The sequence below is a fragment of the Callionymus lyra genome, chromosome 1 (genome assembly GCF_982586985.1).
Source record: "Callionymus lyra chromosome 1, fCalLyr1.hap1.1, whole genome shotgun sequence".
NCBI lineage: Eukaryota > Metazoa > Chordata > Actinopteri > Syngnathiformes > Callionymidae > Callionymus > Callionymus lyra.
The window spans coordinates 51,190,214-51,204,361 of NC_141818.1; the positions used below are offsets into that span (position 1 = coordinate 51,190,214).

A 14,148-nucleotide genomic window follows, 5' to 3' on the forward strand; every position below is an offset into this window, starting at 1 on the left:
ATATATATATATATATATATTATATATATAATATTTATGTTAACTTTATATTGTTTTAACCAGGGTTCAAATCTTCTAAATACATATGTTGATTCAGTATTTTAAAGCACAAATATATGTAACAATACTGCAGTAACAAGTAATTTTCTTTAAAAAAAAGTACATGAAAAGTTATAATACATTTTTACTCTAAGTCACGTGAAAAGTTAACATTTATATCATAAACTTACACAAAAATACGTTGTAGTTTCTTACAAAGTCTCTTATAAAGTGTCAATCATTTTAGAAACGTTGACTAAACTGCGACGTCGTCGCTGAATGAGAATAATTATATAAATCAAAATACTGCTGAGTCAACAATACGAGAAATAAAGTCACGTGATTCGATCGTCTCGTTATCAACTTCCTTCATGACGTCACACACACACACCATCCTTTTTATTAATCCCTCGTTTGCGTCATAATGCGCGGTCATGTGATCTCAGGTGAGGAAGTGGGCGTGGTTTTCCCAGCGCGCTCATCAGCAATGGAGATGCTGCGGCGGTTGTTGGCACGACTCCGTGTTTTGCGTATTGATCGCATTGATCGCATCGATCGTATTGATCGCGGGCCATAAAGCCGCGCTAAGTCGTGTCGCCCAGAGCGCGCGAGGCCGAGCAGCCATTTCCTCCCGATTGTGATGCAGATGCTCGTTAATATCCGCCATTAATGGATCCATCCTCGCCTTTCTCTGCGCCTGCGGGGCGTCATCGTCACACCTGCGGGGACAGAGGTGGCAAACTAACCGAAGCCGCGGGGGTCCAGGGGGGGGTCCCCGGGAAACACTCGTGACTCCCATGATCCCCTGAAACCAACTCTTGAGATGTTTAAATACTTTTGTAAAAATGTTTTAAATTAAGTTTCGCGGCGACGGAAGGTGTTCGGTGTTTTCCGGCATCACTCGGACAAGATCGGAGACTTTTTTTCTTTTTTTTAAAAAACTTTTTCGTTTATTTATAAAAACAAAACAATCATGTATTTTTTTTTAAAAACTCAAATAAAACACAACAAACGTCATGTAAACGTATAGATTAAACAACCGTAATTGAGAAATAACTAAAAATATGTTGAAAATAAATGTTTGACTCATAAATAAAACTTTGACTCGTAAATAAACTTCAATAACAGGTTTTTTCCGTTTGATTAGTTTTTATGTTAATTTATCTCACGTTACAAACTTTAATATTATTCTTTAAAAGTCATCACATTTGATCACAACATAAACCTTTAAATTAAAGTTAATTATCGTCTTAATAACAACATAAATATTAACATTTATACGTTTTTGTGACTCGATAACCAACTTTATTCACAGTTTTTCATTGAATCTTATTTAAATCCTCCGTTCATGAGAAAAACTTTTTATTTATTGACGTTTTGCACATAACTGTATCAGAATTAAAGTTATATCTTCTTTTTTTTTACTAAATGAATTAATTGAATTAAACCCAATATATTTTAATAATAATATTTATAATAATCGTGTTAGGTTTTTAGATAAAAATGATTTTAATGTGTTTAAACTTTAGAAAATAAATCGATCTTCAAATGTGTTTTTAACGAAACTCAAAGTTTCGTTGTTTATTAGTTTTAATGTTATTTAAATGCTTAAAAGTGTCTTATCTCAAAGTCCTGCCTCACATTAACATAACTCGTTTGTGGGGCTCCTGGCCCCCCGCGGTGAAGGGGGGCCCCTCCTGATAGGCCCTGGACCAGGAGCCCCTCCACATATAAGACCCTGGACTCCCCCCCATGAAGGGCCAGAGTTCTCTCTCAGGAGCCGCCAGTTCTTCTCCGGGTTCTCCTTCCTTCTCCCTGGACTTCTTAAGACCAGAACCATGACTCCGGAGACTCACGGGTTCGACGCTTTTCACCCGAACTTGGGTCCAGAGGACGAGACCCTCATGGAGGGCGAGCGAGACTTCAGCTCGGGCTCCTCCGGGGACTTCAGCTCGGGCTCCTCCGGGGACTCCTCCGGGGACTCCTCGGGCGAGAGCGAGAGCGGATCGTGCGCGGACGGGTCCCGGGCGGCCCAGAAAGGTTCGGTGAAGCCTCCGTACTCGTACATCGCGCTCATCACGATGGCGATCCTGCAGAGCCCCGCCAAGAAGCTCACGCTCAGCGGCATCTGCGACTTCATCAGCGACCGCTTCCGGTTCTACAAGGACAAGTTTCCGGCCTGGCAGAACTCCATCCGGCACAACCTGTCGCTCAACGACTGCTTCGTCAAGATCCCCCGGGAGCCCGGGAACCCGGGCAAGGGCAACTACTGGTCCCTGGACCCCGCCTCCGAGGACATGTTCGACAACGGCAGCTTCCTGCGCCGCCGGAAGCGCTTCAAGAGGAGCGCGGGAGAGTTCGGCGAACATGGACTGGTTTTCTTCTCCAACTACAGACCTTACCGGCCTCCGTACCCGGTCCAGTCCGCAGGTACCGCTGCTCCTCTGCGGTACCTGCACGCACAGGACCCTCTCCTCACACCTTCATCATCATCATCTTCATCATCATCATCTTCATCTTCGTATCCCGTCCTGCCTCAGAACCTCAAGGCCAGTGACGTCACCAGGACCAAGTCCAAGTGTTCCTTCAGCATCGAGTCCATCATCGGGAGACCGCCTCAGAAAACTCACCACCAGAACCAGATCTCTCAGAACTCTCACCCGGGCTACTCGACTCTGATCCCGGGTCCATTTCTGGTTCCGACGCTGCTGCAGCCGCAGGTGTCTCAGTACTGCCCTCGCGCGGCCATGTTGGGAACTGCGCCGCTGCTCAACGAGCACCTCAGACTTTACTGTTGAAGATTTTTTAACGGATTTTTTATTTCTTACAGAAATACTTTGACCGCATAATATTTATGTGTTTTATCTGCAACACGCCTTGGCAAATAATATTTTGAGGTAATATAACGAGAAACTATGTTAATTATTTCATGTCAAATATTTATCTTGTGATTTTAAAGAAATAAATCTTTATACAAATGTGTTTGTTTCAACTCGGATTTATGATTATTTTGACCCTTAAATATCAACAATATCATCTATAACCGACTAATTACACTAATAATCAATAAACCTCCACGTTCTTATTTAGTTTTTAACACATATTTCCTTAAACTTTTGTCGAAATACGATGTTTTTACAATTGCTGGTTTATAGGGACATCTAGTGGAACATTGCTGAACTGCAACCAGATAGTTTACGATAGAAATCTTTTTTTTTTGATAAAAAAAAAATCCATAAATACAAAAACTTAACTTAATAATAACAAACCACCATATATTAGTTATTATACTATTACTAACTAATACAATAATTATAGTTTAATGAATAAAAGTTACAATTTCCTTTAGAATGTCAAATAAAATATTTCAAACATCTAAATTATGGCTTATAAATTAATTAATATAAATTATAACGAGTGTTAAAAGGGACAGATCTCAGGACCTCAGGTATTTTTTACAACTTGTAAATATTTTGCTCAAAATTTGAAGATGAAAAGTTATTTAGGACATTTTTGATAAATCACAGAGTTCAAGAGGTTAAATTAAAGCATTTGATGTTTATTATTAGATTGATTAACATAGAAAGTATTAACTTCAGTTATTTAAACATTTAGAATAATAAATAGAAGATGTTAATGTTAATGTCAACAACTATTAGTTCAAATATTCATCATAATAAACCAGATGTTTTAGTTCTGCTGATGTTGATCACTTTTATTCAATGACATTATTTCTGACACTTCGCTTCAGGAAACATGCAAGGGCGAGAGGCCGAGGACACCCTGGAAAGTTTTTCAGTACATCTTTACGAAAGGATTCATGAAGTCAACCATGTTGTCTACAAATACTTCAAATGTATTCTATACAACTCAATATTCTGATGATATATTAATAAAAACGTCAACGTGACTTGAACAACAACAACAAGCTTCAACCTCTAGGTGTCGCTGTTGACTCGCAAATAAAAAAAAAGTCAACTTGAGGCTTGAAAGTGAAAAGTTTCTTCATGAGACTTAAACTTTACAGATTCTAAGAGAGAATAATGAACGTTACATTGACGTGTGTGTGAAGTCATTGAACGCACCACCGTCAACAGTATCAAGTTGCGGGTCCAACACAAAGACTCTATTTTGGTCCCGCTCAGCTGATAGATCCAGACCCTCCCTGTCTCTCCTCCTGTCTTCTTATAAGGAGAGGGAGTCTTCTGGAGACCTGAATCCTCTCAGTGACACCCAGGACTCTCAGGACTCCCAGTGACTCCCAGGACTCTCAGGACTCTCAGGGATCACCGTCCACTCTTGCGGGTCCAGGATGGAGATGAGTCCCATCCCGGTGCTGACGGTCCAGACCGCCCCCTTCGAGGACCAGCGGCCCGGGACCAGCGGACTGCGGCGGAAGACGGCGGTGTTCGAGGGGAAGAAGAACTTCCTGCAGAACTACGTTCAGAGTCTGTTGTCGTCCATAGACCTGCGGGACCGTCAGGGCTGCACGATGGTGGTGGGCAGCGACGGACGGTTCTTCAGCAGGACCGCCATCGAGGTGGTGGTTCAGATGGCGGCGGCCAACGGGGTGAGTGGACGGAGCAATAAAAATAAAAATAAAATAAATAATTCACTATAAAAAACATGTTTATATGTTGAAAAACAAAAAGGTTTAGCGCCCAACGTGGGGCTCGAACCCACGACCCTGAGATTAAGAGTCTCATGCTCTACCGACTGAGCTAGCCGGGCTGACGGCGCAACCTTCGAAATGGCTATAAGACGATGACGTAAACATTTAGACCAGTTTTTACCTGTTTTATGTTTATTTAACATTCACGATAAAGTATGTTTAACCTTCTTATTTATCAAAACATTACAAAAACACAACAAGAACAGACGAATCTATAGTATTTAAGGAGAAAAAAACACCGACCACGCCCACTCTGCCGTAGAACGTATTGAGCAGAAAATACATCGTTTTTAAAGTAAAATTAAAAAAACGTTAAAATTAAAATTAATATTAAAAAAAAGGTCGTTGAGATAAACGGAGCCAAAAATGTCAAACTTCCTGACCGTTTGGAAAAGAACTACATTGTGTAGAAAATAAGTTCGTCGTAACAACAACACAAGTCTGGCTCGTTTGTTGACAATAAACTTGTAATAAATAGAACAGAATTAAAAATGTAATAAAGGTAAAAATTCAAAGATGTTTACCTTTTAACTTCTAAATTAAAGGTATATCCTGGTAGTGACGCCATCTTCCCATGATGCATTTGTTAGGGTCTTCTTGTGACCGGTGTAACTTCACTGGATTAGAAACTTATTCTTTAACGAAGGAACTTCAATCATTTTGGAGAAAATCAAGAAATGTTAAGTTTTTATTAAATAATTAAAAAACCTCTTAGTGTTTATTATGTTTAATTGATTAATTTAACATTGAAAATGTTAATTTGTCGTTATTTAACGACCATAGTTACGACAGGAATGACATGAATTCTATGGTTTGATCTCAAGGTCGTCATTAAAGGTCAAACATGGTTCAATTATTTTATGTTTTGTTTCTTGTAATATATATTTTAAATAGTATTAAAACTATGTGTAGATCACGATACAGAGTTAAAAGTAACATCATTATGACAAAGAATATAGTATTTATTGTATGACAACCTATTTATGACGCAATAGGATGTAAACGTTGCTTCAACATGAATATTGAATCATTTCACCAAATATCATCTGTCATCATGATATATGTGTAGTATTATCGAGTACTTGACTCTGGTGTTGTGATAGTGTAGTAACAAGTATATATGTGTAGTATTATCGAGTACTTGACTCTGGTGTTGTGATAGTGTAGTAACAAGTATATATGTCTAGTATTGTCCAGTACTTGACTCTGGTGTTGTGATAGTGTAGTAACAAGTATATATGTCTAGTATTGTCCAGTACTTGACTCTGGTGTTGTGATAGTGTAGTAACAAGTATATATGTCTAGTATTATCGAGTACTTGACTCTGGTGTTGTGATAGTGTAGTAACAAGTATATATGTCTAGTATTGTCCAGTACTTGACTCTGGTGTTGTGATAGTGTAGTAACAAGGATATATGTGTAGTATTGTCCAGTACTTGACTCTGGTGTTGTGATAGTGTAGTAACAAGTATATATGTGTAATATTGTTGAGTACTTGACTCTGGTGTTGTGATAGTGTAGTAACAAGTATATATGTGTAGAATTGTCCAGTACTTGACTCTGGTGTTGTGATAGTGTAGTAACAAGTATATATGTGTAATATTGTTTAGTACTGGACTCTGGTGTTGTGATAGTGTAGTAACAAGTATGCATGTGTAATATTGTTGAGTACTTGACTCTGGTGTTGTGATAGTGTAGTAACAAGTATATATGTGTAGTATTGTTGAGTACTTGACTCTGGTGTTGTGATAGTGTAGTAACAAGTATATATGTGTAATATTGTTGAGTACTTGACTCTGGTGTTGTGATAGTGTAGTAACAAGTATACATGTGTAATATTGTTGAGTACTTGACTCTGGTGTTGTGATAGTGTAGTAACAAGTATATATGTGTAATATTGTTGAGTACTGGACTCTGGTGTTGTGATAGTGTAGTAACAAGTATATATGTGTAATATTGTTGAGTACTTGACTCTGGTGTTGTGATAGTGTAGTAACAAGTATATATGTGTAATATTGTTGAGTACTTGACTCTGGTGTTGTGATAGTGTAGTAACAAGAATATATATGTAGTATTGTCCAGTACTTGACTCTGGTGTTGTGATAGTGTAGTAACAAGTATATATGTGCAGTATTGTCCAGTACTTGACTCTGGTGTTGTAGTATTTACAGACCACATGACTCTTGACAAAGTCGTAACTGCTTTCATTTGTTTTCAAACCAAACAAATGATGTCCAAACATCAGCTTTAAAAACTGTATCTTCTCGTCCTCAGTCATCGCTGGTATCACACAATATTTGCTTTGGAACTGCAAACCAGTCAGTTCCTTCAGTTCCTTCAGTTCCTTCAGTTCCTTCAGTTCCTTCAGTTCCTTCAGTGTCGGATCAACGGAGGAAGAAAAGTCCAGGAACTCTTGACTCCAGAACCAGAACCTGACGAGATTATAATTAGTTTTTCACGTCTTATCAGCGCTTCCATCCATCCTGCTGCCTTTTCCTGCCGACGTTTTTCCTCCTTCGCTCGGTTCCTCCTCTTTCGGCTCCTGGTGCCTCATGGGAACTGAGTCAGAACCGAATCAACACACACTACGTTTGTGTCGTTCAAAGTTCTTGACGCACACAGACATGATCAAGAATGTTCAAGAAGAAACAACGTTTCACTGAACATTTGTCAAATACTGTCAATCAATACTTCAGATGATTGAAGTTCAGACACTTTCTCCACACACAGCGTCATGAGTGGGATTCGAATATTAATCATAATAAACCAGATGTTTTAGTTCTGGTGATGTTGCTCATTTTATTCAATATGACTTGTCAGGCAGGGACAAGAGGCCGAGGACACCCTGGAAAGTTTCTCAGTACATCTTTATGAAAGAATTCATGAAGTCAACAAGTATTTGTCTACAAATACTTCAAATGTATTCCATCAAACACTCAAAACCTTGTTTATAAAGTGGTTGAAATATGATCAGTTTCTACTCTGTATGGCGTCATAAGTAGGATTCATATCTTTATCATTACAAACCAGATGTTTCCACACGAACAAACTCAACATATGAGGCGTCGTCTCTCTCAACAACCCTCTCAGTAACGGTGACCTGAACAGCTCCCATGATGCTTTGCCGCCCAGTCGACCAATCACAGATGTCGATGACTTCGACAACATAGACGTAGAATTCAAATACAGCTTCGTATCGACCAATCAGCCGTCACTAAACGGATCGGTGTGTAGAAAGGCATCATGGGAGTTCAGTGTTTTGTCGTCACCATAAGATGATGGTGAAAAAAGCTACCTCAGGCAGGAGTCGGTGGACACCCTGGAAAGTCTCTCAGGACTGATCATGGAGAGGACTCACCAAGTACTGGCCGAGAAACGACAGAAAACAACATTTGTGTTTCGTGGCCCTGGAGTCTGTGGAGTAAATTCCTGTCCTGTGAGTAAACCTAGGAAAGCTGATATGAGCAGGAATTATGGGATGTCAGTGGCATTACCACTTTAAAAGTAGCCCCAAATATAAATAGACGGTCCGGTTCTGCTCTTCAGGCACCGGGCCCCGGACGGGCGGGTTTTCTTCGAACGTTGAATGGTGAACTTCACAGGAACATCTGGTCACGTGTGTGCAGATCGGTCGTCTGGTGATCGGACACCACGGCCTCCTGTCCACGCCCGCCGTCTCCTGCATCATCAGGAAGATCAAGGCCATCGGTGGGATCATCCTCACAGCCAGCCACAACCCCGGGGGTCCCGGCGCAGACTTCGGGATCAAGTTCAACGTAGCCAACGGAGGTCAGGGTCCACTTGTTGTGTTTCAGTTGTTCTGAGGCTGGAGATCCTACTTTGTTCCGCAGGTCCATCTCCAGACACCGTGATGGAGAAGATCCACCAGGTGAGCAGGACGCTGGAGGAGTACGCCATCTGCCCCGACCTCCGCATCGACCTCTCCAGGCTGGGCCGACAGGACTTCGACCTGGAGAACAAGTTCAAGCCGTTCAGAGGTAGATCCCGAAGAGTCGTCCGGGGAACTCTTGTGACATCTTCTCTGCGCCTCCAGTGGAGATCGTGGATTCTGTGGACGTCTACCTGCAGCTGCTGAGGAACATCTTCGACTTCGGCGCCATCAGGAGTCTCCTGACCGGACCGGGCCAGCTGAAGATCCACATAGACGCCATGAACGGAGGTGAAGGTGACGCCGTTGATGTTGTGACGACGAGTCAACCTTTGTTCCTGTTCTTCAGTGATGGGACCTTACGTTCGGAGGATCCTGTGTGACGAGCTGGGAGCTCCTGCCAACTCTGCCGTCAACTGCGTCCCCCTGGAGGACTTCGGGGGTCAACCTCCAGAGCCCGGCCTGACCTACTGCACCTCACTGCTGGAGGCCATGAAGGGAGGAGAGGTTGGACTCGGAGCCGCTTTTGATGCAGACGGGGTGAGATTCTGGTTCATGGTTCCTTAAGTTCAAGCCTTTTGAAATAGAATTGAGATTCAATTTAAGACCAACTCAGCTTTCTAGGCTCGGTTGCTATGGCGACAAGTCTTGCTGACTCATATATACACAGAAGTAAAAGTAAAAGTACTTATGATCTAGTCAAACACTAGTGATCCAGTCACTCGTCTCTTTCAACCTCCTTTGTTAAGTTAGCGTCAGGTCATTTATAAAGTGTTATGTGTGCGTGTACAAGGAGGTGGATTTATTATTGATTTGGTGATATCGCCACGCGCCGGCGGCTCCTCTCTGATGTCGCTCAGTTTCGCGGGAAACAGATGCAAGTCCCGCGAGACTGAGCGTTATAAGAGATATTTTTCTACCATCATGTCAGCACAGAAGTGCAGAAATAAACGAAAGGGAAATAGAGGTGAAAGAAAAAAATATCGCATTAATCAAATCGGAATTCAAGACACCAATATCGAATATCGTGAAGCCCTAACATAGAATAAAATCTATTTATTGTCAAACATGGATGAGACACTGATGCACAATTAATTCAGTTTTGCATCTCGACATCACTGTCGGCAAACAAAACATACATACTTGGAAAAATTTGATTTAGAACAGAAAGTAAAATAAAAAGAATATAAATGATTCAATAAACGTACAAAAAATAAATGAACAAGTTAAAAAAATGTATAAATAAATCAAATGAGAGTAGGAATGAATCACAAACAAATATCTTTACTTTTTACCATGTAGTCCTTATATTTAATTCTATTTTTTAAGAAGAGTTGTTAATAGTTCAAGGAAACCATGATTACATTTTATGGTCTTTTTGTACCATCTGGATCTACGAGGGCTTTGAAGGTTTTGTCTTTCACTTCAAGCTTGAGTCGAAACAAATCTTCAACCCTGGAAGTTGTTTTGTTGATTTGGTGAAATATTGTGTTTTAAAAAGTCAAGTTAAGAAGTTTTAACATCAAAGTAACTCTTATAAGTAAACTACAGTACTATAGTACTGGTACTCTTATATACTGATGTGTTTATGGAAATAATTCTGTTGAAATATATTAAAAATAGATATATTTTGTTCAGTGAGTTGATACAAGATAAAGACCAGGATGTTCACGATGATTCAATCTTTCCGATTATTCAGCCAAAAGTCAAACACACACACACACACACACACACACACACACACACACACACACACGTACACACACACACACACACACACACCTCCAACTACACACACGTGTTCTCAATAAGCTTCAGTTTTCTCTCCAGACTCACTATCTCAGTCATTAGTTACGCTGGCATCAGTTTATTCGACGTTAAACCGTGACTAAGATCTTCAAAACTTTGAAGTTCCACCAAAGTGTCTAAAAATACTCGTCACAAACACAAACTTGTGTTTTTTCTCAGGACCGCTACATGATCCTCGGAGAGAACGGATTCTTCGTCAACCCCTCGGACTCCCTCGCCATCATGGCCGCCAACCTGTCGTCGGTGCCGTACTTCCAGCAGCAGGGGGTCCGAGGCTTCGGCAGGAGCGTGGCCACCAGCACCGCCATCGACAGGTAGAGGTTCTTCTGTTCTGACGGAAGCTGCCGGAGCGAAGGCCTCTGGGTAACGCTCACCAAAGTAAACTCATCACCGCGAGTATAAATACTGTCTTATGTAAGGGGGGGGGTGTGGGGGTGCTGAGTGAATGGATTTGGCCACGGGGGGAAGTTATCGCCATTAACATTGTTCTGGATCCCAAAATGGCTCCGACCCAGAGGAAGCTCCGGTTCTTTCACGCCTGAAATCATCGCCACGTTCGACTCGTAGAACTTCGTTACGTTAGTTTCATCTTCACTGAACTTTTACACCGAAAACTTTGAGTCTCCTGTTAGATCTTCGTGTCCCTGTGTTTACTGTTAGCATTTACTGTTAGCATTAGCTGACTCACCAAAAAATAAGTCTCAGCTCGGCGAGTAGAAAATATCCATACACTGATATATTTTATCACAATACTTTAGTAAGTAAGTAAGTAAGTGAACATTATCTGTAAAGATGTTTCTAGACCAGGGTCACAAAGCACTTTAACAAACTAAAACAATATACAGTTAAAATATATACTTAAAAGTTCAAGACACTATACTTCTATCACTATCACTACACCAGAGTAAAGTACTCGACAATACTACACATATATACTTGTTACTACACTATCACAACACCAGAGTCAAGTACTGGACAATACTACACATATATACCTGTTACTACACTTTCACAACACCAGAGTCAAGTACTCGACAATACTACACATATATCCTTGTTACTATACTATCACAACAACAGAGTCAAGTACTCGACAATACTACACATATATACTTGTTACTACACTATCACAACACCAGAGTCAAGTACTGGACAATACTACACATATATACTTGTTACTACACTATCACAACACCAGAGTCAAGTACTGGACAATACTACACATATATACTTGTTACTACACTATCACAACACCAGAGTCAAGTACTCAACAATACTACACATATATACTTGTTACTACACTATCACAACACCAGAGTCAAGTACTCCACAATACTACACATATATCCTTGTTACTACACTATCAAAACACCAAAGTCAAGTACTGGACAATACTACACATATATCCTTGTTACTACACTATCACAACACCAGAGTCAAGTACTCCACAATACTACACATATATCCTTGTTACTACACTATCACACCACCAGAGTCAAGTACTACACAATACTACACAAATATACTTGTTACTACGCTATCACAACACCAGAGTCAAGTACTGGACAATACTACACATATATCCTTGTTACTACACTATCACAACACCAGAGTCAAGTACTCCACAATACTCCACATATATCCTTGTTACTACACTATCACTATATATCGTATCCTTGTATTGTTATACGTATCATTCTTGACGACACACTCACGTCGGTAGTATTACAACTATTGTAAATATAGAAATGACTAATATTTCATAGATCTTAGATTTTCCTGTTAATCACCTTCTGTCGACGACAGCGAGATAAAACCCCAGAGTTTATAATTCCTTGAGATCAACGATCATCTCGTACAAATCAAAGAACTTAAGGAGGAGAAAATTCCAGCGACCTTTTTAGGAAAAACCAATTCCTGCTGTTTAGACTGAGCTGTGTGTTTATGTCACGGAGGTGAACTTGTGCTGCACACGACCTGATGAATGTCTGGTTTTGGGAGCAGAAGTCTGATGATCCTTGAGAAGGAGAAGAAAAGTCTGATGATCCTTGAGAAGGAGAAGAAAAGTTTGATGATCTCTGAGAAGGAGAAGAAAAGTTTGATGATCTCTGAGAAGGAGAAGAAAAGTCTGATGATCCTTGAGAAGGAGAAGAAAAGTTTGATGATCTCTGAGAAGGAGAAGAAAAGTTTGATGATCTCTGAGAAGGAGAAGAAAAGTTTGATGATCCTTGAGAAGGAGAAGAAAAGTTTGATGATCTCTGAGAAGGAGAAGAAAAGTTTGATGATCTCTGGGAAGGAGAAGAAAAGTTTGATGATCTCTGAGAAGGAGAAGAAAAGTTTGATGATCTCTGAGAAGGAGAAGAAAAGTTTGATGTTCTCTGAGAAGGAGAAGAAAAGTTTGATGTTCTCTGAGAAGGAGAAGAAAAGTTTGATGTTCTCTGAGAAGGAGAAGAAAAGTTTGATGATCTCTGAGAAGGAGAAGAAAAGTTTGATGTTCTCTGAGAAGGAGAAGAAAAGTTTGATGTTCTCTGAGAAGGAGAAAAAAAGTTTGATGTTCTCTGAGAAGGAGAAGAAAAGTTTGATGATCTCTGAAAAGGAGAAGAAAAGTTTGATGATCTCTGAGAAGGAGAAGAAAAGTTTGATGATCCTTGAAAAGGAGAAGAAAAGTTTGATGATCTCTAAGAAGGAGAAGAAAAGTTTGATGATCTCTGAGAAGGAGAAGAAAAGTTTGATGATCTCTGAGAAGGAGAAGAAAAGTTTGATGATCTCTGAGAAGGAGAAGAAAAGTCTGATGATCTCTGAGAAGGAGAAGAAAAGTTTGATGATCTCTGAGAAGGAGAAGAAAAGTTTGATGATCTCTGAGAAGGAGCAGAAAAGTTTGATGATCTCTGAGAAGGAGAAGAAAAGTCTGATGATCCTTGAGAAGGAGAAGAAAAGTTTGATGATCTCTGAGAAGGAGAAGAAAAGTTTGATGATCTCTGAGAAGGAGAAGAAAAGTTTGATGATCCTTGAGAAGGAGAAGAAAAGTTTGATGATCTCTGAAAAGGAGAAGAAAAGTTTGATGATCTCTGGGAAGGAGAAGAAAAGTTTGATGATCTCTGAGAAGGAGAAGAAAAGTTTGATGATCTCTGAGAAGGAGAAGAAAAGTTTGATGTTCTCTGAGAAGGAGAAGAAAAGTTTGATGTTCTCTGAGAAGGAGAAGAAAAGTTTGATGATCTCTGAGAAGGAGAAGAAAAGTTTGATGATCTCTGAGAAGGAGAAGAAAAGTTTGATGTTCTCTGAGAAGGAGAAGAAAAGTTTGATGTTCTCTGAGAAGGAGAAAAAAAGTTTGATGTTCTCTGAGAAGGAGAAGAAAAGTTTGATGATCTCTGAAAAGGAGAAGAAAAGTTTGATGATCTCTGAGAAGGAGAAGAAAAGTTTGATGATCCTTGAAAAGGAGAAGAAAAGTTTGATGATCTCTAAGAAGGAGAAGAAAAGTTTGATGATCTCTGAGAAGGAGAAGAAAAGTTTGATGATCTCTGAGAAGGAGAAGAAAAGTTTGATGATCTCTGAGAAGGAGAAGAAAAGTCTGATGATCTCTGAGAAGGAGAAGAAAAGTTTGATGATCTCTGAGAAGGAGAAGAAAAGTTTGATGATCTCTGAGAAGGAGAAGAAAAGTTTGATGATCTCTGAGAAGGAGAAGAAAGGTTTGATGATCTCTGAGAAGGAGAAGAAAAGTTTGATGTTCTCTGAGAAGGAG

At 40.0% G+C, this 14,148-nt stretch overlaps 2 protein-coding genes and 1 non-coding gene across 3 annotated transcripts in view; 2 read left to right on the forward strand and 1 right to left on the reverse strand.

Moving 5' to 3' along the window:
- Positions 1-1,576: 1,576 nt before the first annotated feature.
- foxd5 (forkhead box D5) lies at positions 1,577-2,875 on the forward strand. Its single transcript, XM_087785593.1, has one exon. The coding sequence runs from the start codon at positions 1,878-1,880 to the stop codon at positions 2,835-2,837; it is 960 nt and encodes a 319-aa protein (XP_087641719.1). The 5' UTR covers positions 1,577-1,877; the 3' UTR covers positions 2,838-2,875.
- Positions 2,876-4,146: 1,271 nt separating this feature from the next.
- pgm5 (phosphoglucomutase 5) overlaps positions 4,147-14,148 on the forward strand; it is a 37,249-nt gene continuing 27,247 nt past the window's right edge. The window contains exons 1-6 of the mRNA XM_087811819.1: positions 4,147-4,609; positions 8,338-8,500; positions 8,563-8,709; positions 8,766-8,891; positions 8,950-9,140; positions 10,569-10,723. Coding sequence (XP_087667945.1) covers positions 4,352-4,609; positions 8,338-8,500; positions 8,563-8,709; positions 8,766-8,891; positions 8,950-9,140; positions 10,569-10,723 — 1,040 coding nt within the window. The 5' untranslated portion in view covers positions 4,147-4,351. The remainder of the gene's footprint in view (positions 4,610-8,337; positions 8,501-8,562; positions 8,710-8,765; positions 8,892-8,949; positions 9,141-10,568; positions 10,724-14,148) is intronic.
- trnak-cuu (transfer RNA lysine (anticodon CUU)) lies at positions 4,698-4,770 on the reverse strand. The gene has a single exon. It is a non-coding gene; the product is annotated as a tRNA-Lys (tRNA).

What these genes read in the sequence shown, in the direction of transcription:
- foxd5 (XM_087785593.1), top strand. Translation starts at nt 1,878, where the DNA reads ATGACTCCGGAGACTCACGGGTTCGACGCTTTTCACCCGAACTTGGGT.